Genomic DNA, 26571 nt, shown 5'->3' on the forward strand with positions numbered 1-26571 from the left:
TGCACCGTCTTCGAAGTTTGCCAAAACTGATCTTCAAGCTCTATATGACCTACTCTCGCAGCCCTGTACTATAATGGGAGATTTAAATGGGCACAACCCACTCTGGGGTAGTGTAACTACAAACGCTATAGGTAAATTGCTGGAGGACTTTTGTTCTGACAATGATTTATGTATTTATAATGATGGTTCCAACACATATTTACACTCTGGTACAGGGACCTATTCTGCTCTCGACTTGTCACTCACAAAAACTACCTCTGTGGAAGTGACCATTTTCCTACTATATTAAAATCTGTAACTCCATCTGATGTTCCTCCATCATCAAGGCGGAATTTTTAAAAAAGGCTAACTGGGCTTTATATGAAACACCGTGTGCTGCAAAACTTAAACCTGAACGTTTTATTGACGTTCCAGATGCTATTAAATGTTTTTCTGATGAACTGAATTCCATAGCCGATGAGTATATACCAAATTCCCCTGCAGTTCCACATATTCGAAAACCATGGTTCAGCGATGACTGCAAACAAGCTAGGAAGGCAAGGACAAAAGCAGAACATTATTTCCGTCGCCATCCTATGGTGCATAATTTAAATAAATTCAAATTTTAAATGCTAAAACGCGGCGTAGTTCTAAACGGAACGAACGCCAATCTTGGCAAAATTATGTATCCAAAATAAATTCTCGGACACCCATGTCCAAGTTATGGAACATGGTCCAGAAAATTAAAGGTAAAGGTACTAAATCTACTGTCCACCATCTAAAACATGGAGATCAATTGCTTACTGATAAATCAGATATTGCAAATAAACTGGCTTAAACTCTCGCTAAACACTCTTCCTCTTCAAATTATGTACCTAAATTCCAGCAGTATCAAAGACAACAAGAAAAAACAACGATTAATTTCAACTCAGATAATGGGGAAGATTATAATGAAACACTTTCTATTCATGAACTCCATACTGCTCTTGATCAAACTCATGACACTGCTGCAGGAGCTGATAACATACATTATCAACTCCTCAAGCACGTACCAGAATCCTGTTTAGAGACGCTCTTATATATATTTGATAATATTTGGACTTCCAGGAAATTTCCTTCTTCATGGCGTGACGCCATAGTAGTACCAATACCTAAACCTGGACGTGATCATACGGATCCATCCAACTATCGTCCGATTAACTAGCTGTGTTTGGAACACATGGAACGCATGATAAATAATCGACTTGTTTGGTACTCGGAAACAAATAACCTCATAACAGATATACAGCGTGGTTTCCGTAAAAACAGAAGTACTGTCGACCACTTAGTGCGACTGGAATCATTTGTTAAAAACTCACTAATTAATAAACAGCATGCTGTGTCTATCTTTTTTGATCTCGAAAAAGCATATGACACAACCTGGAAATACGGCATTTTGAGAGATTTACATGATTTCGGTTTACGAGGTCGTTTGCCTGAATTCATAGCAAAGTTTTTAAATGACAGACAATTTCAAGTTTGCGTGGGTTCTATCCTGTCTGATCATTACAATCAGGATCAGGGTGTTCCACAAGGCAGCAATTTGTCTGTCACACTTTCTAGTATAAAGGTAAATAGTTTATCATAAGTTTTAAACGATTCAATTGATGGATCGTTATTTGTGGATGATTTTAATATTTCCTGTCGTGGGAAAAATATGCATACTATTGAACGGTAACTGCAGCTGTGTTTAGACAAAATACATAAATGGTGTCTTGAAAACGGCTTTAAATTTTCTAAATCCAAAACTAATTGTATACATTTTTGTAGAAAATATAAGCCACATAAGGACCCAGAACTGTCTCTAGATGGTACTCCCATCAAAGTTGTAAAGGAAGCCAAGTTCTTGGGCCTAATCTTTCACTCCCACTTAACATTTCTGCCTCATATTAAGTCCCTTAAAACTAGATGTCTGAAGGCTCTTGACTTGTTGAAAGTTGTTTCCAATTCAAAGTGGGGAGGGGATCAAGCGACCCTCTTACACCTATATCGATCTCATTGGTCCGTTCAAATCTTGATCTTGGCGCCATCGTATATGGTGGAGCCTGTAAAAGCAGACTTAAACTTCTTGATTCTGTCCATCACCAATATTTAAGAATTTATCTTGGGTCCTTCAGAACTTCACCGGTTGACAGGCTGTATGTCGAGACTGATGAACCATCTCTTGAGCAGCGACGTATAAAATTAGCTTTACAGTATGTCATAAAACAATCAGTCGAACCCTGCATATAACTGTGTTTTCAATCCTCTGTATGAGGATTTATACAATAAGAAATCTTCTCTTGTTCCGCCTCTTGGTTTAAGAATAAAACCACTTATTTCAGCTGGCAGCATTGAGCTGAACAAAATAACCCCTTTCCGTCTTTTTTCTTCTCCTCCTTGGCAATTGGTTAGGCCCCAAGTAGACCTAACATTGAGCACATTTAAAAAATCAGAAACGAATGAATTACGATATAAACAAGAATATAGTCAATTAAAACATAAATATAGCAATTATAAATCCGTATTTACGGATGGGTCCATGGACGGTGGCGCAGTGGCTCGTGCCACTGTCTTTGGATCCAGAACAATATCCACTAGATTACCAGACAACAGTTCTATTTTTACAGCTGAAGCTAACGCCATATTACGAGCTCTTGACTATATATATATTTACACCCTAAACGTAAACAATATATAATTTATTCAGACTCTCTTTCTTGCCTTCAGGCGTTTAAAAATATTTCTTGTAAACATCCACTTTTAATTGAAATTATTAAATTGTATAATGATCTTGCTACTGGCCAATACGACATCGTCTTTTGTTGGTTACCCAGTCACGTGGGCATTTCTGGGAACACAACGGCCGATCTTGCTGATAAATCAGCACTCAACAAAACTGTGACACCACTTCTTATTCCATACACCGATTATAAAGCTACCATTAGATCCTATATCCGTGATCTGATGCAGAAGAAGTGGGACACCCAAGTAGGTATAAATAAATTACATGAAATAAAACCGTATATTGGTTACACCTACCTGGGCTGTCAATCCAGATTTGAAGAGGTTATTTTAAGACGATGCCGTATTGACCATACACGATATACTCATGCATACCTATTGAAAGGTGAGGATCCTCCATTTTGTATCCCTTGTGATGAGAGAGTCACGGTCAAGCATATCCTGCTTGACTGTTTTGAATTCTCTATCACAAGGGATAAATATTTCAATGTCAAAACTATTAAGGACCTTTTTAACAGCATAAGTTCTCATTTAATTCTTGGATTTTTAAAAGAAATTGATTTCATGATTGAACTTTGATTATTGTGTTCTGGAGATAGTTGCATTTTAATTATTGGTAGTTTACATTAGTAACTTGAATTGTGAGTGTCTGTACCCTCAAAGGGGTTGAAGTATTGTAAAATTATTGTCCTCCTGAGAGGATACGTAAGTCCAAAAACATTCACAGTAAATTTAAACTTTCCACTGTTCTTAGTCGTAGCATGTGTGTATTTTTTTATTTTTGGGTAGATGAGTCTAAGTTGCTAACAGCTGAGGTGATGATGTAAATCCAACTAATCCCCATGGTCCCTAGTATGGTGATCTACCTTCAGTTGTTGGCAATCTATAGCCTGTTTTTATATTGTTTTGTCCGAATAGTGATATTAGTTTTAACTTTCCACACTAGTTTTAATTCCATTTGTGATATTCTAGTAGTTTTTCTGCCCTTCGTTGACAGGTTTTTATAATATACATATATATAGTCTTTTTCTTTGTTAAATGTTCTCGACACGATATAGCTGAGGTATTGCCGATGTGACGTTAAATATTAACTCACTCACTCACTAATACTCCACATGCAGTTTCATTATGACAACCGCGTCGGACAGCATTTGGCAGTGTCATTGTGACAGTAGGGAATGAGCTGCAATGGACAGATCAAATAAAGTCCTCCCCACACTTTCAAAGAACATTTAAACTTGCCACATTAGTAAACGTAGCATGGTTGTGATTAAAAAGAATGGGTTACCTCTCTTACAGTCACTGCGACTGATATTATGGGGCCCATGCAGTTAGCGAAGGTACGGTAAGTCCCCTGGGTCTCTAATATGGTCATCTACCTTCAGTTGCTGGTGACCTATAGCCCGGATTTGTTTTGTTTTTGTTTTGTTTTGTTTTTTGTTTTGTTTTTTTGTTTTTGATATTGTACTGTTGTCTCTAGTGATTTATTTTCAGAATGCCGTACTAGTTTTAAATTAAGAACTGTGATAATCTAGTATATTTACTGTCCTCCGACGACCGTTTTTTCTACATTTATTGATTTAAATATTGCTAGAAATTAAATTGTTCCCGTCATGATATGGTTGCTATCTATTCACTCACTCACTCACTCACTCAATCTGTTTGAGGGTAAAAATATTTTGACTAAAACCACCATATTCCTTCACATTCTCTTACCGTTCTTCAGCAACCAACGTTTGTCGTAAGAGGCGACTAACGGGATCGGGTGATCAGGCTCGCTGACTTAGTTGAAACATGTTATTGTATCCTACATGCCCAAATAGATGCTCATGCTGTTGATCACTGGATCTTCAGGTACAAACTCGATTATTCACAGACCGCCGCCATTTAGAAGGAGTTTTGCTGAGAGGCAGCATTAAACGACAAACCCACGAATGACACCGTTTGTATGAGATTTATTTAGATCGATGTCGCCAAATAACATGGAGACTAGAATACTACATATTTTGCATGTATGACGTCACTGCAAATAAAAAAAAAACATGATTGTGTGACACAATGAGTGTTTGGAACAGGAAAACCTGAAAGCAGCCATGATCGAATTCATGACATACAACATATCCTTTGTAATGCGTAAAAACTTTCGTCAGGTCAATCATAGCTGTCACTCGTGAGTGAATTGCCAAGTCGTTACCCCCTCGAAGCACATGTGACATATCTGTTCTCACCTTATGCATGTGAAATGTTCATGAATTCGAGTATTTACAGACCACCGATATATAGCATAAAACTAAACTCACTCACTTTTACGGACCAAAACGAAAATAGGCAGCATTTATGGTGATAAATCTTGATTCAGAAAAAGAGCATTCTAGTTTTTGCTTACTGCTCCAAACTAGTTTGTCCTTCTATGAGCGCTAGCGATCCTCTCCACACCGCTGATAAGCCGCTGAGTTTAGGTTACCAGTCTGATTACACCTGCCACTGTTGGGAATGTCACTGCGTTACAAAATGACAACAAATATATGTTTAAATGTTGGTTAGTATCTTGACACTCCCATGCTTACATATCAACTGAAAACTGTTTAGTTTCATTTATTATATTATGTACACCGTTTCGTCGTAGTGCCCATTTCCTCTTTTCGATCCCTGAATCGGAAGTTGACATTTCAACATGGCTGCCCCATCTGTTGCACCAAGTGCTCGTCCTTGGAATAACGACTTCAAACATACAGACAGAGAAAGGTACGTGTCATTTTCAGTAGGAATGGTCTAACAATATCTCCGAAGCTGTATTGCGCATTTGGTTGACATCTGGGTACAAATTATACAGTCAGATCAATATTTTATTGACCGAACATGTGGCCATATGGCAGGAGAATAAGATGCCCAAGACGGTTACTTGCGTTTCTTGGGTGGGTGCCGATGACTGCCACCCGTATCCTCCCTTGAGTTGCAAACTGGTCAGATAATATCACATTAGCCTATATTCCTCATCAGTTTTAACACGTTTCTTTACTTGTATCTGAAGACTGAACATACTGAAACATATCCAACTTCTAAAAATGCTACTCACAGAAATGTTTCCTAAAATCTACCGGAAGTCTTTCCGCGAATGAGTCATACCTGAAGAACACAGCTTCAGCCATTTTACCCTCTGTTTCATGTGAATCTATTCCCAACATGGGTACAGTGTGTGAAGTGGGTTTGATTGAGATGAAGATGTAATCACAACTTCAGCCATTTTACCCTCTATTTCATGTGAATCTATTCCCTACATGGGTACAGTGTGTGAAGTGGGTTTGATTGAGATGAAGATGTAATCACAACTTCAGCCATTTTACCCTCTATTTCATGTGAATCTATTCCCAACATGGGTACAGTGTGTGAAGTGTGGTTGTGTTGTACATATTGAAACATAATAATTAATATAAACACTATCCATTACAGGTGGATATGTGTGTACCCAGCTTACATCAACAGCAGAAAGTCTCTGAAAGAGGGACGTAGAATACCAAAGGATCAGGTTTGGATTTGTTTTTGTATTTCCAAAAAATAAACAATGCAAACATAGGGTTTTAAAATCTGTGCAGCTGCCCTAGTGGTAGAGTATAGTACAAAGTATGACGCAGAAAAATGTATGAGGACCACACACTGATGTCCTCACTCCATCCTCTCAAAGACTGTCTGTAAGTTACTGTAACAAGTGTTTGAAATCAAGACAGATCTGGGGATCTCCTTAGGTCCAGGGATTTGGGCAATCTTACGCCTAGATTCAAATACCATAGGATGTCTCAAGGACAGAATTTATGGTCCATTCAGATCATCAATTTCTAACTGTAGTGTTGCACAATCAAGACCCTGTCAACTTCATACTTACGTTGCTTTTAAATAATAGGAAACCATTCTTATGATACATTTGGTGATATGATGAAAGCATATATGTTATTTCCTTGTAGGCGGTAGACAACCCCAGCTATGCAGAGATCCGGGATGTGTGCGCGGCTGCTGGTTTGACTCTTGGTGTTGAGGTTTGTGCTGCTATTGTGGACTCACTCAAAATAACCAAGCAGCATTCAAAATAATTGCTTCCTCGGTTGCCCAGTGTCTGTTTTTACTGTATCACACCGGCAGTTTCAGATATCTGCATTCCCCTTGTGGCCTTCAGTAAATTGTCTGTCTTTTCTACAATTAGAAACTTTCCCTTGTCTTTTTTCTTAATGATCCATGAACCATCATCTTACGATAACTTTCACTTGCTGGTATTTCAGCACTTTGTGCGTAGGAATGTCTATTACGAGTCTGTAACAAGTGAAACCATCTGTTTGTGCCATGGGATTTGCTATCTATTTTGTAGAAACGGTGTGAAACTGTGTATATTGTAGTCTATTTTGTTTTTATTGGTTTGACAAAATGGGCCTGCAGATTTCATAGGCCTGCAGATTTTAAAGTCTGCAGGCAGCAGCTGGCCCTGATGGCCTACTGCCAAATTATAGTATTGTAAACACTGGAGTCAAGTTGAATTTACTGCTGTTTTGGAAAGAAGTCTTGTATGCGAGTCTAAGCTGTTAGCCGGTAATTTTCAAAAGATTGTTAAATTGTTTGTTTTAACAAGTTATGATCCTGTCAAATGAAATGATTGAAGATTGATTGCAGTGATTAAATGACCAAGCAGTTGATCATGTTTTCTCATGATCGAACACAAACAACTTTTTATCCCTTTTTTGAGTTAACAATAGTTTTCACAAGATTGGTAATTCTGAAATCAATAACCTTATTAACTTAATTTAACATTAGTCTGTCTCACAATCCCTGAACCACATTTTCCCTACAGCCTAGCCCTACTTCAGTGTTAAAGCTCTAAATCTAACTCTAAGTATAAATCTCTTGTCGGCCTTGAGCCCCTTTTCAATTTAAAGGTTTGTTTGTTAGAATCAAAATTAAATATTCAAAGACAAAGCATTAGTATAATTTGACACCCCCACCATCTACCACAGTTTTCTTTATATCCCCGGTTCCACACCACTTTCCCTTAACATATCATATTATTTGTAATAATGTTAATCATGAGTGCCAAATTTGACAAATGCATGTGGTTGCTAAGGTCCTTCATCACTGAATAAGAAAATCTTGATGCTTTACTAAGCATGTGCTGTAAGTTCTATGGATTTTGAATGTCCTTTGTTAATTGTCCTCAATAAACAATTGAAGTAACTCCAACCTGAATAAGATAATGTTTTCATATCACCATTGTCATTATGCTTCTGACTTAAATCCACAAAAACATGTGAACGTGGAAAAATGTTGGCCTTCATTATGAAATAGTACGCTATTATGAATTTTTGAATACAATTAGTGGATTAGCATCTGTTAATTTTTACCCTTGCTGCATCACTCAAGGGACCTGTTTTGTTCATTGGCAATATTCCAGCTACGTGTTTTCAATGTACAGAGCAAGTAATCACATTCCATGAATGTCAAGTGTCCTCTGTTTGGAAGATGTTCACCTTGAAGTTTGAATTATCAATTTCATGCAGGTCGTAAGGGATAGTAAGTCTTGTATTGCGTCAATAAAAAACTGAAGTGAGTGCATATGCCCCAATCCAGTCAAGTATCATTAATCCAACCTCCGCTTATCCGACAGTCGGATTTATCAGACACTTTTGTGGGTAACAAATTGAAAAAACATAAATTAGTCTCATTTATTTAGCCCGACATCCTCATTAATGCAAGAATTTGTTGTGCAATGGACAATGTTGGATTAACGAGACTTGACAGTATATACATTTTAGGCCAAAATATTGTTGAAAATGTGTGAAATTGTGCCTTTAAATGTCCTGAGATAGCTAAAGAGATACGTTACAGAATCTTTGAATGCTTCAGAATAAAGTTTACCCGCGGGAGTTGGATCACAGAGATCAGAAGTTCAGAGGTCGCATACGTGTCCAGCTGAAGAACGAGGACGGACAGCCAGTTTTAGAACAATTTCCATCTCGTAAGTCATGCTTTGTTAGTATGTTACCTAGCAACACTTGTTTAAGTAAAATGTTAAGAATAATTTTTGGACAACTTTGAGAAAATTTCTTGAATCGGACCAGCGTCAAAAGGGAAAGGCGTGGAAGCCAGAGATGTACAAATGCAATTGCTCAAAAAAATTTGTATGTGGCTGGTTTCCTTGCCTTTGCGATTGTAAACTAACTGTTGATGCTGAGATTCATTCCAGCGAGCAGCCAGCTGTATCTCCAAGGTCGTGTCCAGGGTCGGGTGAGTCCCCTCCCAAGACTCAGAAGAGATCATCTGTTGAGACAGGAACATCTCAGGCCAAGAAAATTAAGAAGTGGAAGTCGTCATCTGCTAGATCATCGCAGAATCATCCCTCACAGATAGAAAAGGCGTCTGGGGAGGAGATAGTCCCCATAGAAGAACGTCAATATTTTGACGCCCTCACGGAGGTCTTATTTCCGGACGCAGAAATTACATCATGGATCACAGATGGTTTAAACCTGGCTACCCCATCTAAGGATACTAACAAGTTCAACACATACATGATGAAGAATGACGACTTTGATACGATAACATTTCCGCCGATACCTCCTGTATCTATGATACATGAGACTTTGTCTACAGCGTTCAAGACAGCAACCAAGTTTCAACAGCAACATGTGCCGCCTTTTCCTCTTCATAATATGGAGCCATTCATCGGGGCACCGGAGGTCAATGAAGGCTATAAAGTCATCAACCCAGCTCGTAATAGATTTTACAAGGTGGAAGGCAAAAGATTGGCACAAGTGGACATTACTACAATGCGAACCTTTTTTGGACTAGCTTGATCTAGAGCCATCAACGTGACTCTCATCGCTAAGTTTAGCAGCGAGGAAGATAGGATGATCCTGTCGGCACTCGTTATGCAGAAGAGGGATCAGCAATTTATGTCTGAGCATTTAGCTTTTACCACTGCAGGAATGAATGTACTTCGTAGGCAGGGGCTCCTGTCCGCCACCTCATGGAGTGAGAACTTCACAAAGCCCTTGTATCAAGCCCCATGGTCTGCACCTACGGAAGGATTGAAGGGGTAGCAAGATCGGTTACTCAAGATTCAAGGGAAGTTATGATGATAAAATTCATCGACACTTTCACCTCTGTCCTTAAACAGACAAATCAACGTTACACTAGCAGGTCCAAGTTTTCCGCCTCATTTACAACATCAAGGAATTCAACAAAAAGTTTCTACGGAAGCCAGAACATTTCAAGATGGTAGATCTTCCTCAATTAAGACTCCTCATGAGACCAGCAGACTATGTAGCCAGTATAGGTCTGCAAGATGCATACATGCATATCCTGATACATCGAGAATCCAGAAAATATCTACGCTTCCTTTTTAACGGTCAGCACTCTCAATGGACAGTCCTACCGTTTGGAATATCTTCGGCCAGACAGCGTGAAGCTTTTTCTGATGCGGTGGACTCACCGACCGAATGTCTGCACAGAAACCTATATGTTAGAGCCAGTATTCAACAACCACCTCTATGTAGACTCATCTCTACAGGGATGGGGAGCTCATCTAGGAAACGAGGTAGCAGCAGGAATCTGGAACAAAGAGGAGCAAGCTCTTCACATCAACCACCTGGAAATGAAAGCAGTCATTCATGCCATCCACCACTGGTTGACAGCATTGAGAAACAAGTTATTAATGAATCTTCAAGTAAAAGCATGTCACATACCAGGAGCCTGCAACGTCATGGCAGACGCTATATCTCGTCCCCTATGTGCATCTCCAACAGAATGGATGCTTCATCGGGAAGCGTTTCAACTAATCAGTCGAATTTTCGGATCACCGCAAATAGATCTATTTGCAACGAGATTCAACAAACAGACAACAACCTTTGTGTCGCCAGTACCAGATCCCTTAGCCTGGGCAACCGACGCACTCAGCATTCCATGGGAAGGACTAAACGCGTACACGTTTCCCCCCCAATTACTGTTACCAAAAGTCATCGAGAAAATCAGACAAACACGTTACAACTGATTTTGGTTGCTCCTTACTGGCCACCTAGAGAATGTTTTCCAACACTTATAGAAGAGCTAGGACAACCAACACTACAGTTACCAGAGTGGAGGAATCTTCTCATTCATCCCTACACAAAACAAATACACGGCCAACCATCAGTATAACGTCTTCACATATGGACCGTATTAAAACTTGTTTGAAACACAGGGGATATTCAGCAAGAGCGGCGAAAGCAGGAACCTTAGCTTTACGGAAATCCACTTGCACACTTTATGATGACAAGTGGAAACGGTTTGAGACATACGCCAGGAAAAAGGGATTTTCAGCAAACAGGGCAACTCATCCTCAAATAGCAGATTATTTATGCTATTTACGTCAGTCTAAAGGTCTGAAGGGTTCTACATTATCTACATATTTAGCTGCTCTCAGCTTAGTCATCACCATGGGAACAGGGACCAAACTCAGGGACCAAAAGTACCAGGGCTCATTGCTTTATTACATTCGTTTATGTTGGAAGATCAACAACGCAGATTTAGAGCTCCAGCGTGGGATCTAAATATTGGACTCCAACATCTCACAAGTGATGTATATGAACCACTTGATTGAACTTCAAGTTGAAATGTTGACTCAAAGACGCTATTTTTACTTGGCTACAGCGGCAAGAATATCAGAAATTCATGCTCTTGACTTTAATCAAACAAGTTTCAACTCAAGTAACCAGGAAACAGCTCATTTAGGTCTAAGATGGGACTTCATAGCAAAGAATCAACTGCCAGGTCAGCCGGATAGTCAGTTCACTATACCGACTTTGTCTTCAGTCTTAGGACCGCAAACAAGATTTATCATTACGTCCTGTGAGAGCATTGAAAATATACATTGCACGTACCAAGTCTAGAAGACAATGGTTCAAGCGCCTATTTATTCATATATCTACTGAGACACTTACGGAAGTATCTCACAACACACTCTCAGTCTGGATCAGAGCTGTTATACTTAGAGCATATAAAGCAGCAGGATTAGACCCTCCATGAGACTCTAACCCACATGAAGTCAGAGCTCTAGCCTCTACACTAGCGCTACATGGTAATTGCTCGCTATCTACTGTTATGGAAAGCTGTTTTTGGAAGTCAAATACAGTATTTGCCAACCATTATTTGCGAGACATAGCCACGGAGGACATCACTAGCATTCATCAGTTTGGACCACTTGTCATTGCCCAGCAACTAGCAGTTCCCCGACGATGCTGATTTAACTCACCCAGTTTATCACAAGCTAGGCGCTTTGCGGAGTAGTTTGGTGGAAAGTCTATAGGCACGTCTTGAACAGATTAGCAAAAGTGATTATGACCTTGCATTCATTATGAAGATAATTATACATAAAAGGGGGTCGCAACTAGTTCCAATTGTTATATCGTGATATGTAGCTGCATCAGAAACTAACAGGACACTAGCTTTATTAGTGTCATCACGTACCAGTCAACAAAACCTTCTTTTCGACTGGATGTGATTCCCCCCCCAACATTTACAACAAATATGAGAAGAATAAGACTGAATTATTGCCCTTGCAAGTTCCCATTAGGGGGTGAAATTATTGGACGTAATTTACAACTGACAGCAGAACCCAGCATGGCCTGACCCACCGCCGTTTCCATCAGATTCTGTAAGCAATTAAGCATGAGTCAGGATAAGGAAAAATATGTAATTTTCTGGATAAAATTGATATTTTATACTTATCCTGACTCATGGCTAAAGCCCTCCCAGACGCCCCTCACAGACACGCTGAATTCTCGCATTCTCATGTTGGACGATTACAGGAGAGAGTGAAGTAGCATGGTGGTCAGCTGACCATGTGCGCAGGAAAAGGGAGGTAATACTTTGGTGAGTGTGAATTACATCCACTTACATCCAGGAAGAGGAGAGTAAGCAATTTAGCATGAGTCAAGATAAGTATAAAATATTAATTTTGTTCAGAAAATTACACAATTATCTTGTTTTCTTTGTTGCATTCAGTATATATTATCCCACAATCGGCTTGTTGGCAACAAATTAAATAAACAGATAAAAGTAATTTAGTCTCATTAATATAATCCAACATCCTTGTTAATCTGGCAGTTTGCTGCACAAGGGATGATGTCAGATTAACAAGAGTTGACTCTATATGATATCCAGTTCAGCTGCTTACAGGCGCTTAGTTTTTCCCTTGATCATTGGAAGTCAAGCTTAACAGCTCATTGAGTTTTTTCTTTTGTTTTTTTTTTAAACTCAACTCGTTGGGTGTCATGCAAGTTTTCCAGCCATTTAGGCACATCAAGTCATTGTGGCTTTCCCATCCTTACTGGGTATTTATTCACACCTTCGTGGACTAGGACACATAATCACAGTGCTTTGTCTAGATTTACTGTGCGTCTGCAACTATGTACTTGCAAGTATTCCTGCTTGGCAGTGTTATGAGAATCTGCATTGAAACATTGCACTTACAAAATAAGAGATATTGTTACCCAGTAGGTTGGTTCAGTGTTGGTGTGAAACTGTCTTTGACAGGCAGGTTTTCACAAAGATAACATCTATGAATTGTTTTCAGTTTATGATAAAATATGGTTTATAAACATAATATGGACATTTTGTTTACCATATGTCGAGCTGAGTGAACGTCAGCAACAAGTGATCTACATGTTCCCCTCTCTCATTCTTGTCACTTTCATGTTCCTGTCACACATTCTCATCACTTTGATGTTCCTGTTGCACATCCTTGTCACTTTGGTGTCACACATTCTCATCACTTTGATGTTCCTGTCACACATTCTCATCACTTTGATGTTTCAGGTCAGTCTCTCTTATTGTACCTTGGACAGACCATTCCCAAGTTGAAAGCTCGAACACAATCTCAGTCTCAATCTGGAGGCCACCAACAACAATCTTCAAAACAGCAGAAGAAAAAAGGTCGCAAAGGAAAATAGACATACTTGCTAAACCACATTATGAAATAACTCAATTTCTTTGGTGTCAAATATCTTATGAAAGGATTACTGCCAATAATATATGTCACATGACGACATTGTTCAGTCTGTTTCGCTTGAATCACATTCGGCTGTTTAAGTTATTTCTACTGTAGATTAAGTCATTATTAATCTTGTGGAACAATTGTTTTCTCATATTTGTAAATATTTTCAAAGAGTATTTGAATGTCTGACTTAATGTTTGTTGATGATGGTAGTCTTAAATATTAAAAGTTAAATTAAATTAATTAAAAGTTAATTCTTAAGGATTGTGTATGATGTTGTGTGTTCATTGAATGTATGAAATGATGGCAATGTTGGCATGTGTTTTGTTTAGAGTATTGGAATTCTTCTTGGCTTGGGCTTAGGGATAATTTGTTGATGGGTTTGGGGAAAGTGGTCAACATGGAGAAAGGTGTTAACATGTGAAGACTGGGTTGGGGACATGGTTAACCTGTTAACATGATGTTTGGAAAGGTTAATATCTTAATATGAGAGAAGAAGGTAAGCTTGTTAACAGGGGCTTCGGAAGGAGTGTATTTTGTTTATGTTGAGATGTTTACAGTAGCACGGGGAAGGAGATTAAACTATTTAGGTGATACTGTTTTGATCCCAACTCTCTTCTCGGGATGATGGGGTGGCTGAGTGCTTAAAGACTTCACTTGTCACGCCAGAGGCCTAGGTTTGATTCCCCACATTGATACCCATATCTGGTGTCCCACTCCGTGATATTGCTGGAATATTGCAAAAAGCAGCATAAAACCCAACTCTCTCCTCTATTTGTGTGGCATCCATGTTAAAATGATATCTCATGGTGTTTCATGGTGCTTGGTAGCCTAGTGGTTAAAGCGTTCGCTCATCATGCTCAAGATTCAGATTCAGCGTTGAGTACAATTTGTGAAGCCCATTTCTGATGTGTCCCACCGTGATGTTGTTTGAATATTGCCAAAAGTGGTGTGAAACAAGACTCTCATGGGCTTGAACTGTAACACTTGCATTCAGACTAGGTTCAGACAATGCAAAAAGCATCTCACTCACTCGCTCACACAGACGTATGCAAACATGTTACTGTAGAAGTGTATCTGGTGTTAACATGGTTGCTGAAACAATTCAGCAGGGATTGGGCAGGAGATATTCATTATCACCTGAGAGTGGAAAGATGGCAGTAAAAACATTGGCTATTGACTGACCTTTTGGAAATAAATTGTTTTGATAAGACTAATGTGTGTTCTCCTTGTGTTGGTTGGTTGGCTGATTGTTGTTTAATGCCGTACTCAGCAATATTCCAGCTATATGGCAGCAGTCTGTAAATAATCAATGCTGGACCAGTGATCAACAGCATGAGCATCAATCTACACAATTGGGAACCGGTGACATTTGTCATCTAAGTCAACAAGACTGACCAACCAATCCTGTTAGACACCTTTTAGGCCAGGATTAATGAAAATCATTTTTAACACAGATCTTCACGGGTGCCTTATTATGTCGATAAACAGAGTGTTTTACTCCTTATGCCAAAGACCCAGATTTTGGACAATGTGTGAAGTCCATATCTGGAGTCCCCTGCTGGGATGTTCCTGGAATATTGAAAGAAGCTGAGCTTAACCTCCTGAAATATTGTGAAGAAAGATTTGTTTATTTTTAACGTCACACTCAGCAATATTCCAGCTACCGACTTCAGAAAATGCTCCAGACAATCCAGTGGTCAAAAGCATGAGCATCGATCTCAGGAAGATATGTAGACAAAGTGAGTCTGACTACCTCCTCTAGTTACTCGCCACATACGACAAGCATGAGTTGCCTATTCTAAGTCTCATCTTCATGTTGCTGAAAAGGGCTTAACTCTCAATACTTTTCCCTGGGTTAATTCTGTATAGTTTTTTGAGTAATCCTTAAGGCAATTTTTATGGGACTGAAGGGGAACTGAATGGCCACAATGACTTCTTTTGTATGTACACAGGGCCTGTACTACCAAGAGATGAGCATCCAGCTGTAGGCCATTGACTTGTTGGTTTGTTGTTTAAGTCTGCACTGAGCAATATTTCAGCCAAGTGGTTTCAGTCTGTAAAGCCAGTGATCAACAGCATGAGCACTGATCTATGCAGTTGGGATACAATGATGTGTGTCAATCATGTCAGCAAGTCTGACCACCCGATCCTGTCACCTCTTACAACAAGCATGGGTTACTGATGATCAATTCAGATCTTCACTGGGAGACATCCTTGAACAAAACAATGCTGAAGACAAGCTGTGAGAATAGTATGTTTTTTATTGTGAAAAAATGTTTATCACTTGCCCACACAGATGATTTCAATGTAACATGACTTCATTCATTAAACACTGACCCAACAACCCATACTGAAATATACACCAGTCCTTGCAGATCATCCTCGGTGATGCAGGGTGTTTTAGTTCCATTGTTATCATAGATACACTGGATCCAGTCAAAATGGTCTCTTTTTCAGGTGATTTCAAAAGATATATTGTCCAGACGTACAATTAAATTAAATAAGCTCATTAGATGAAAACTGGCCAGAGATACTGACTGACTGAGTGTAGTTTTATGCCACTTTTATCACTGTTCCAGCAAAACCACAGTGGGCCACGCCAAAAATAGACTTCATACTTTGTACTCATCGGAGGTAATCAAACAGATTGATTGATTCAAACAGATTGATTGATTCAAGGTATAATAGATAATAATCATAAAATAACCCCAACATTACAGAATTATGGATTATCTCTCCTAGAAGTGTTAATTCTGTGTCTTGGCTCACTGCTCACAGCTGCCCATATAGCTGAAATATTGCTGAGTATGGCGTAAAACTAAACACATTCACTCACTGATGATGGTATTCAGGGGCAGATAATCCATGTTTCTGAGTTCTATAACTTCTGAGGGGTTAATCTATTTCTTACTGAAATTCTAAGAGTAAAATATATAAATATACATATCACATGTCAACACTACAGAGAAACTTCATTGAAAGAAATATATTGTTCAGATGATATAAAGTAATCAATTGTGACATCACAAATAATGGACAATGACACATTGTTTTGTTCCCAACCATGACGCAATGTGATGTCATATTATGTGAAGGGCCGATCACATATTACACAGCTCAAATGCACAAATCCAAAAGTAACAAAACTCAGTCTTATCCTGTGGGTAACATAATGGAGATATTTCACTGGATCACTGAGGACGACTGCATGTATAACAGCTGTCACTCAAACACTGACAGACTTGTACATAGAGGGTAACCATGGCAACAAACAATGAGATCACATAGCAGAAACTAAACTTAAATGACAAGACACATTCTACTCCAAGCACAGCTGAGGTATTACACTTGAAACATGTTGAATTGAATGTAATTATGACTGCAAGTTTGCACGAGAAAATATCCAGCAACTGGTTTTTATTATGCATCTGAATCTCAGCAGTGAACTGAAACAATCCCTGACTAGTCTGACTAGTAAATAGTCACTGCCTAACTAAACTGACAATGTAACATAATAATGACAGTAAGTAAGCTGATTTTTACACCACCTCTAGCAACATTCCAGCAATATCACGACAGGGAACACCAGAAATGGGCTTCAAACACTGTACCCATGTGGGGGGTATTTAAGCCAGGTCGTCGGTGTGATGAGCGAACACTTTAAACACTAGGCCTCCCCTGGTAGCTGACAGCAATGGAAACTTTAATGACAAAAACAGAATGTATTCAATTGTTTTTTTTCCCATTTGGCAAGCTAGTGGACCCTTCACTACAAATACAAAATTTCTGTCCCTGTATTTCCTAAACAGTATACTTCCATTGTCAACATGAAATAAATAAACAAAACCAACTTTCTTCATATTTCTTACACCTAGTTGTATGACGTAGACAAGTTTTGGTTTTACGACATTGTCCAACTAATCCTCACCTGTTGATTCTGTTACATGTCTAAGTGTGTATGCTTATGGGTGGACGACCTGAATATGATGATAATGATGATTATAAAATTATACCGTGAATACTGGATGTAGTAAACTTTACGTAAGTACTAACTTGGTGTTTTTTACCAAGTACATTTTTATTTTTGGAATGTGATGAAGTATGCTTTTTAACTGAACTGCTGGTTGTCAAGTTATAAGAACTTCCTGGTGTTTTAGATTGAGATGACGAACTATGGCATCTGAATATAAAACTCTACATTGCAACATTGCAATGAAATTTTTTTTTAAAAATACAATAAATTGCTCAAAATTGAACTGAAGTATGAGAGTTATACAATCTAAAATGATCAGAAACTTGTGCACTAATACTTTTTGTTCATATTTTGATTAAGAACTCTGATACATAACTATAACCTGATTGGAGCATTTAATTTTGTTTGGACAGGATGTATTTTGGTGAAAGGTGAAACTTCAAACAAGAACCTTTGAATACTGTTACCATGGTTACATTATAAAACATTTCAACACGAAACAACAGCACATGTCTACAACCATATTTCTTTTGCTCACATTACTAGTGTTTAATTAAAGTAGACTTGATAACAGCTTTGGAATATATTTATACAGTAACAATAGAACATTTAAGTCAATGCTGCACAATAAAAAAGATGGACTTGAGATAATATGCAGCGCTGAGACAGGGAAGGTAATAAGATAAAGACAAGAGTCTAGAATTGCCTCCTTGAAATAGCCAACAATGATGAAATGACTGTTACTGAGATATTTTCGCGGCACTTAAAAGCTTCTTTAGGCCAGACCAATTTATTTCTTGTTTTACAGATATGCCTGCTATATTTTTTTCAAGAATTAGAAACAAAAAATCAAAGTGAATTTTCCCCACTCAAAAAATAAAATCCTAATGCTTTCACTGGCCAAAATGTAAACTGACAAGAAAATCTTTTTTAGATAGTTTTTCGCCCTATATACACTTCATAAATTGTCAAGAGTAAGATACTTTGAGTACTTAGATGGAATATTACTTTGACTGGTGATTTTATTTTTAATTTTTTTTCCCTCCTGCCTTAGGGTTTTCTGAAGTCAAAAATCTGTAAAATAAGAAATAAAATTGGTCTGACCTTAGGCATACCATACACAGTTTTTATCAAAGTCTAGAATTTTCTTCTCGGTCATTCTCAGTGCCAACGAAATGACCTTTATTGAATTATCTGCTGGCTAAATGAAAAATTCATTAGGCATGTCATTAATATACTACCCATCAAAAGCTTAGGCTCACTTGTGTAAATGTACTCACTTCTGTCAGGTGAGATTTCACAAAAAATATTCCATACTCTTTAAAGGAAATATTTACACAGGAACCGAACTGTTGTAAAACATTTCATAACACTGAACAGATATTGTTGGCATAAGTTTAGAAAAAGATGAAATGCAGTGAAAATACTTAACAAAACTTAACACCACAATGCATCTGTTCACATGCACGCTATTTGTAAATGCTTTTAGCAATTTGATGAATGATCCTTGTGCTATTCATCAGCATAAGGTTTACAGTTGGTTCCCCAAGTAAGTGGAAAGATTCATCTTCGATGTAACCACAATATATAATATATTGTGAGTGCTTAAAGTGAGGTTCAACTTTTCATGGGTGGTATATATATATATATGCAGTTTTCAGTAGAAGTCTAGAATTACCTCCCCTGACACAGCCAACTCGGACGAAATGACTTTTGTTAAGACATTGGTTGAACAATTAAAACATTCTTCTATCATTCATTTATAGTTTTCATGCAATCATCATCCATTAAGACACAATACTGAAGACACTGAAATTATTTATTGAGAGCCAGTGGTCAAAATCAATGTCCTGATTTTCTACTAAGCCAGTGAGTTACTGGTTAGGACTGGGTCTTTGTGGACAGCACTTCACAACCATGATAGTCTAGACTTGGGTATTCCTGATCCATATCCATTTGTAATACTTAACACATTCATCATGCACAAGCTGAAAAATTATCGAATATATAAAACCTATTGAATATGGGTACTCTTAACTTAAATGCTTTACTAATACTATAAATTCATCATGAAAGTCAAATAATACAACTTAAACGTAATTGAACATATCAGCTTACTGTACTTGGTGTATTTTTAACCAATGACACAAATAAAAAAATATTACACAAAAAATAATGAATATGTAAAACGTATTGTATTTAGGTATTCTTAACTGATATTCATTTGAAATACTTCATGCATACAAATGAAATAATACAACATGGAAATTAATAAAATAAAGCGTATTGTTTGTAGCTTTGTTAATGTTCTATTTGTCTATAATGCATTAGTGAGTGTGATACCATTTTGGGTAACTCTTGCAGTGTTTCAGACACACAGGGATGAGCTGTGATTTACTTTATATATCATATCTAATTTCTAATGTACCTGTATTCATTAACACATAGATGTCCCTTTTTATAAATATACTGTAAAAAACATGGATATACCTGAATAACTCATGATTTAAAATATATCAACACAAGTCAACAAAAAATGGTTTGTTTGTCTGCATGGTATGTTTGTTTTTTTAAACTCTGCAATCAGCAATATTTCAGCTATTAATATGTCAATCTGTAAATAATTTAAGCTGGACCAGACTATCCTGTGATTGACATGAGCATAATGTACGCTGTTAGGATACAGTCGTGAACACTGAATGAGTTCAGTTTTACGCCACACTCTGCAATATCCCAGCTATATGGTAGTGGTCTATAAATAATCAAATCTGGATCAGACAAGCCGGTGATCAACAGCATGAGCATCGATCTGTGCAATTGGGAACTAGTGACATGTGTCAAGTCAGTGAGTCTGAGCACCCAATCCTGTTAGTCGCCTCTTATGACAAGCATGGGCTACTGAAGACCAATTCTACTCCGGACCCTCACGGGTGGAGAGAACTTCACCTTGCCAAGGTGTTTTAAATATTTCTTGAAAAGATGTGACATATTTAACATCCAAGGTGGTTCTTTGTTTATAATTGATTAGTTTAGTCTACAGTGAAATCAGCAGTGTCTTGTCCTTGAAGAGTACAACTAAACAGCATTCATGACCAAGGGATAAGTGGTGTCTTTTGATTGTAAAATCACAGATACCAATGACATCACAATAGTCTGCAAAGCATTATGACGTAATTTCAATGCACACATTTCCTTGGATACACCACTCGTGGCTATCACACAGAAGTGATAACACGGCCATAGGCAGTATATATGATAAAGTTATTTCATTCCATATATCTCTTCAGGATAATAGCATAGAGAATCATCACTTATTCCTATCATTATGTAAGAGAGCTGGATGAGTGAGTATTAAAAGTACTGTCTTCATTTAAAAACATTTCAAATATACAAAAAGCGAGAGTTTAGTTTTAGGACTTTTTTAGCAATATTCAAGCAAATTATGGCTGGGGACACCAGAATGGGCTTCACACGTTGAACCCAGGGGAATCGAACCCAGGTCTTAGGTATGACAAGGAAATTCTTTATCCACTTGGCTACCCCACAGTCCCAATTAGACAGATGCATTATGGGATTTTATTGTAGAGAGGCAAGACATACTTGAGTGAAAGATCTAGAGAATCTCAGCCAAGGGTCTACTGATACCAAACATGCCAACATGAGTTGAGAAAGTAACAAATATCCGAGGCTTGCCAAGGATATTTTTACTTTTGTCAACGAGTGTTGATATAACTGATATCAGTAGACACAAGGTTGAGATTCTATTTATCATCCAAAATCATTCCTCATTAGATTTCAACAAAAAATGTACATTTCTGAACACAGCACTGGCATTTTCAATGATGTCATAGCATTATGACATCATAAAGTTCATGACGTCATAGCATTGTCAGGGCGCTGTGCAAAATCTGTTGTCATAGAGACATCTCCTTGGAGATATTGTCTGATCTCACAGAAGCGATATCTCCTGTGGAACAAAGTTTTGGATGATAAATAGTTTTGATTAAACAGGGAGAATTGATTGCTGTATTTACATCATCTGCTGTGCCTCGAGAGTTGAAAACAAGTGACATCATATTACAATGGCAGTCAATGACTGACTAAGTATTGAAATAAATAATTCTGGCTAAAACTAATTTGTAAGTTGCTTAATTAACAAACTGGCAAAGTTGAAATACACAATGAATATCAACTGTAACAAGACTGAACTGACATGAAATGAACATTGTTTTGGTCACATACGGTCAGGTACTCAACATGATGACATGTGAAATGTACATGACATTGACGCATTCACTCTGATGAAGCAAGATGATTCATTCTTAGTTACCTCCAGTCATCTAACCAAATTCGGAGATCAAATCACGAGGGCAATCATCCCTAATGCTTAAAGGCACAATGCAACATTGCATTAAATTAACTCTTGCGCCCTCTATTGGCCGCACACTATTTCAAGCGACCACCACAGAGTTATGTCCCTTGGAACGCTCTTTACAATATCCTATAACCCAACTTGTGGTTGAGGCCAGTTCAGCAAACACTGAAAACTCAGTATGTATGTGACAGTTTTCAATGTCCAGAGGAATTGTTTACATTTAACATGTGGCAAGTGTTCTCTGTTTGGAAGCTGTTCCCCTCGAAGTTTCAATTATTGATTTCAGGCAAGTTGTAAGAGATGATAAGTTTTTTATTGCATCGACAGGAAGTTAAAGTGGGTGCATATGCCCTCAATATGTAAAAAATTGGCCAAAATCAAATAAATGGCATTGTGCCTTTAAGCATCAACTACAATGGCTTTTGCGCTAAGACTGTTCTGTGGATTGGCGCCGAGATCTTTGGCTCTTTGGGTCCTCACGTCTTCAAGCGATATCCAATCCTTGTAAAAGACTTCATTTTAACAAATGACATCATCTTGTCAATAATCCTGTTACTTTTCTTTGGATAAATTCTGTATACAGTGAGCATCCTCTCGTCCTGACAAAGTGGATTCCTGAAACTAAATACATCCATTTGCATCTACATAAATGTTTTGTCAGAGTTGACTGAAGTGAAACTGACTGTTGGTTTCATATTCAGTAGATCTGTGGACAAAATCAGCATAGTGGAACACCTGATCCTTGAATTTGTTTGTTCCCTTGTTTCAGCGACTATGGCAATAATCATAAACTAAATATCTGTAAGGTGTATATATCTATGATCCTGGTTTTGTATCCCTGAAGTATTCTCGGAATGATACTGAACATCAAGGTATTAATTATCCAAGCCTGTCCAATTTAATCGCTGGCTTCATTTAATAACCATTTTCCCCCAAAAATAATACAATTTCTGAGAACAGTATTTATGTACCATGGCATATCTCACAAATGATCGTAACATGTGACTGTCATAAGTCCCCTTGTCTAACAAAGATATACAATAGTCTTAAACCATGAGTGATTTGTGAAATGCATGCCATTAACACATCAACACTGACATTACAATCTTACAATCATTATAATCTTAGCCATTGGAACTTCATACAAGAATGTTCAAAGACTGAAGACACTCCAGTCAGCTCTCAACTTTAAGGACAAATGGGTTTCGCAGTATAAGACTATTGACAACTTTCCCAACAACCAATTCCATTCTAACTAAAATTAACAATGATATGTACAATTCAAATTCTCACAAACAGATTTGATTTTGATGGGTGAAATGAACACACGTTCATTTCAAATATCTTAATAATCAATGTCACTACAATCTCAGATGAAATGGATGAAGTTCTGTCAATCAAGATCCTTCTCAAAGTCGTCTTTTTCTCCGTTCCTCCATACTGTTATTCATGCCAATGAAACTGACAATGACAGAAACTGACGATGACACATGTATTCTAGGCATCTATTTTGTGACAGTTTCATTTCTTCTTCTGTTTTTTCGACATTTCCTTTTCTTTCCTTTGCTGTTTCATTTTCTTTTTTTCTTCCTTGGCTCTTTCTTTCTGTCGTAGACTTGAGACCAACTTGTATGTGAAGAAAACTGAAACAGTGAAAATTGAAACTCAGTTTGGAGCAAGCAACTTGGGTTTATATGATTCAAATTGTTTAGTTGCTTTGGTAGCACCATACTCAGCAATATTCCAGCTATATGGAGGTTGTCTGTAAATAATCAAGTCTGGGCCAGACAATCCAATGATCAACATCATAAGAATATACCAAAACGTGGGCATGATGGGCGAGCTGTCTAAGGCGACAGGCTAGCAATCAAGTGAGCTTGGAGGCACCAGGAACGAGACTACCTGTGACTGGGTGTAAATATCTTGGTGTCAACCTTGTTTGCAGACTCTTTCAGTGTTGTCAAAACCCCTAGTGTACAGTACACAAACCTCTGCACTTAAAAGAACCCACGAATCTGTTAGCAGATGACCAGATGGTGGTCTCATGAATATGTGCAATCACCTAGTTGCAGGTACAGCAACATGCAGTAAACATGGACAATGTACTGTGACTATGTGTCCCAATCCACCCAGCTGTGAATAGGTACCTCATGAGGATGAGATAGCCACATCAACTCGTTGTGCCTAGTAGGCTGCAAGAGTTGTATGTTCCCCAGGGAGTTGAGAATGAAAATATGAGCCATTGTGATGGACATCAACTGATCGAGGGGAAACAAAGCACCTTTGAGCAGTTGAACTGGATATTGGCGCTTACAAATGTTAGCATAATAATAATAATAATAATATGTAATTAATTGAGATATGATGACGTGTGAACCAGGTCGGTCAGCCTGACCAGCTGATCCCATTAGCAACATGTTACAAGAAACATGAGTAATCCGAATCTTCAGGGCTCATTTTGTTTCATTGAACACAGTGATATTCAACTCAATGGCATTAATGTCACTCAAAAAGTGAATGCATTTTTAGCTGAATGAAAGACATGGCAAGTGGAATGTACTGAAGCTGGTGAAGTTATGTTTGACAGTGGTCACTGGGCATTGTTGTGACTAATTTACACTGTAGCCATGATCAAAACCTGTTAGATAATTTATTGGGTTATTATCTGACCGCAGATGATAAATAGTACATTAATTGGTGCAGTGTGTATTCATGACAAGTATTTGTATGTATTGCTCAAAATGTATCATTGTTGCCTTACGCCACACAGTTTATTTATAGACTGTCTACTGGACCTTTTCTGTTTACTGGACCTATTCTGTTTACTATACATTACTGAATTGGTTAATTTTTCCAAATCAAAGGGTACTGTCCATAGCAATATTCCACAAGCATTGTCACTATGGGACCGTTCATAATTTATCACTAGGGGTGCGATGAGGATTTTTATATTTTTTCTGTACAAATCTGGTAGCCCTCCCCACTCAATACCTGGGACAAAACAAATAGCCCCCCCCACGCATTCTATGTACAAAACATATGACGACCACTCCCACCCACCCACATACCTGAAGTTAAAAGTCCACAAAAATATGACCAGTCAATCTCTCTGAATATCTTGCTCTTTAGATGTTCAAACATACAAATATTTTCAAGACTGACTTTGACCTTGACAAGAATGTCATAGTGAATGAGCAACAATGGTACTAAAGAAATTACTTAGTGGAAAAAAGTTTTCAAGGGAAGTTTTGAAAGTCTGTAGAGAAAATCCAGAGAATTCAGGGTAACATGCTGAAATCTGCTGTGTCGTCATGACCTTGAAAATTATGGAGGTCACCAAAATCTACTGTGTCCTGCACTTCCCTAGATAAGACTTGGAGTTGAATATGAAGAAAATTTTAGAGAACAGTTCTTGAGAAATCGCTCTGACAGGAGTAACATGTTAAAGTCCCCTTGTGACTATGAAATGAGGGTCAAGGTCGTCAAAGGTCGTTGGGGCCTTTTTCATGCTGTGATAAACCTATAGATAACAAACACCAAAAGAATCTAGTAAGATATTCCAATTCATACATTCTGACATGCAGAGTCCACTATATCGTTCACCACATGTTTAAAAAGGTAGGAGTGAGAGTGTCCCAGTTTAGTATTATGCTGCTTTTAGAAATGTTCCAGAAATATCATGATGGGGACACTCAGCATACCTACACTCATTGTACCAACATGATGAATTGAACCCTGGTCTTTGGTGTGATGAGCCAATGCTTTAACCACTGGTCTAGTAACCCAATAATCCCACAAAAAGGTAGAACTACTAGTACAACCCTTCATGGAAAAAACTACATGTATATCAATATATACATGCACAGTGTAAACTAGCAGTTCTAATTTACACAGTCAAAGAAGATAATTGCATCAATCAGTGTTAGATTTGGGTGAAATTTTGAGTGGGTCCAAACTGATGAAATTAATGCCTCTGGACCCCCCTCCAATGTTAAATAGATGGGCAGATGTAAAATAAAGGGGGTCCTCACTGAATTTGATGAGTCAAAAGACTCCAAAATGCTCTCTTGAGCCAACACTGGTATCAATACTGACTTAAATTTGTTTCCCTTAATGTGATACCTTAAAATACATATAAAACTAAAATGGAAAAGCAAGTATATTTACTAAATCTACCTGGCCACACAGTAAAGCTGTCACCATATGGAACATTCAAACCACGGATTATTGCTCCAAATATACAAAATAACAGGCAAATAAGAAACAAAAAAAAACAAACATAATCAAGATGACAAGGATACAAAAATAAAAAAAAACAATTCCATTTCTTGTAACCTGAATTCTACCCAACCTTAATGTGTATATGACAAACAAACTATATGTAACTGAGAATGGCAGTGAACATGTTTACCTATGACACCCCCTGGGATGGCAGTCATTAAGAGGTAGAGAAATCCAATGAAGGTGTAG

At 37.9% G+C, this 26571-nt stretch overlaps 1 protein-coding gene across 1 annotated transcript; it reads left to right on the forward strand.

The window, feature by feature from the left end:
* Positions 1–5126: 5126 nt before the first annotated feature.
* On the forward strand, positions 5127–14963 carry LOC137259919 (signal recognition particle 19 kDa protein-like). The gene is made up of 5 exons (XM_067797563.1): positions 5127–5487; positions 6193–6268; positions 6702–6773; positions 8626–8737; positions 13573–14963. The coding sequence occupies exons 1-5, from the start codon at positions 5417–5419 to the stop codon at positions 13704–13706; spliced, it is 465 nt and encodes a 154-aa protein (XP_067653664.1). The 5' UTR covers positions 5127–5416; the 3' UTR covers positions 13707–14963.
* The last annotated feature ends 11608 nt before the right edge of the window (positions 14964–26571 follow it).

This window comes from Haliotis asinina, chromosome 13 (genome assembly GCF_037392515.1).
Source record: "Haliotis asinina isolate JCU_RB_2024 chromosome 13, JCU_Hal_asi_v2, whole genome shotgun sequence".
Taxonomy (NCBI): Eukaryota; Metazoa; Mollusca; class Gastropoda; order Lepetellida; family Haliotidae; genus Haliotis; species Haliotis asinina.

Excerpts from the sequence above, each read along its gene's own strand:
- LOC137259919 (XM_067797563.1), top strand. The coding sequence starts at position 5,417 with ATGGCTGCCCCATCTGTTGCACCAAGTGCTCGTCCTTGGAATAACGAC. Across the intron at positions 5,488-6,192 it reads AAACATACAGACAGAGAAAG|GTGGATATGTGTGTACCCAG; the intron begins GTACGTGTCATT and ends TATCCATTACAG. Across the intron at positions 6,774-8,625 it reads GTTTGACTCTTGGTGTTGAG|AATAAAGTTTACCCGCGGGA; the intron begins GTTTGTGCTGCT and ends TGAATGCTTCAG.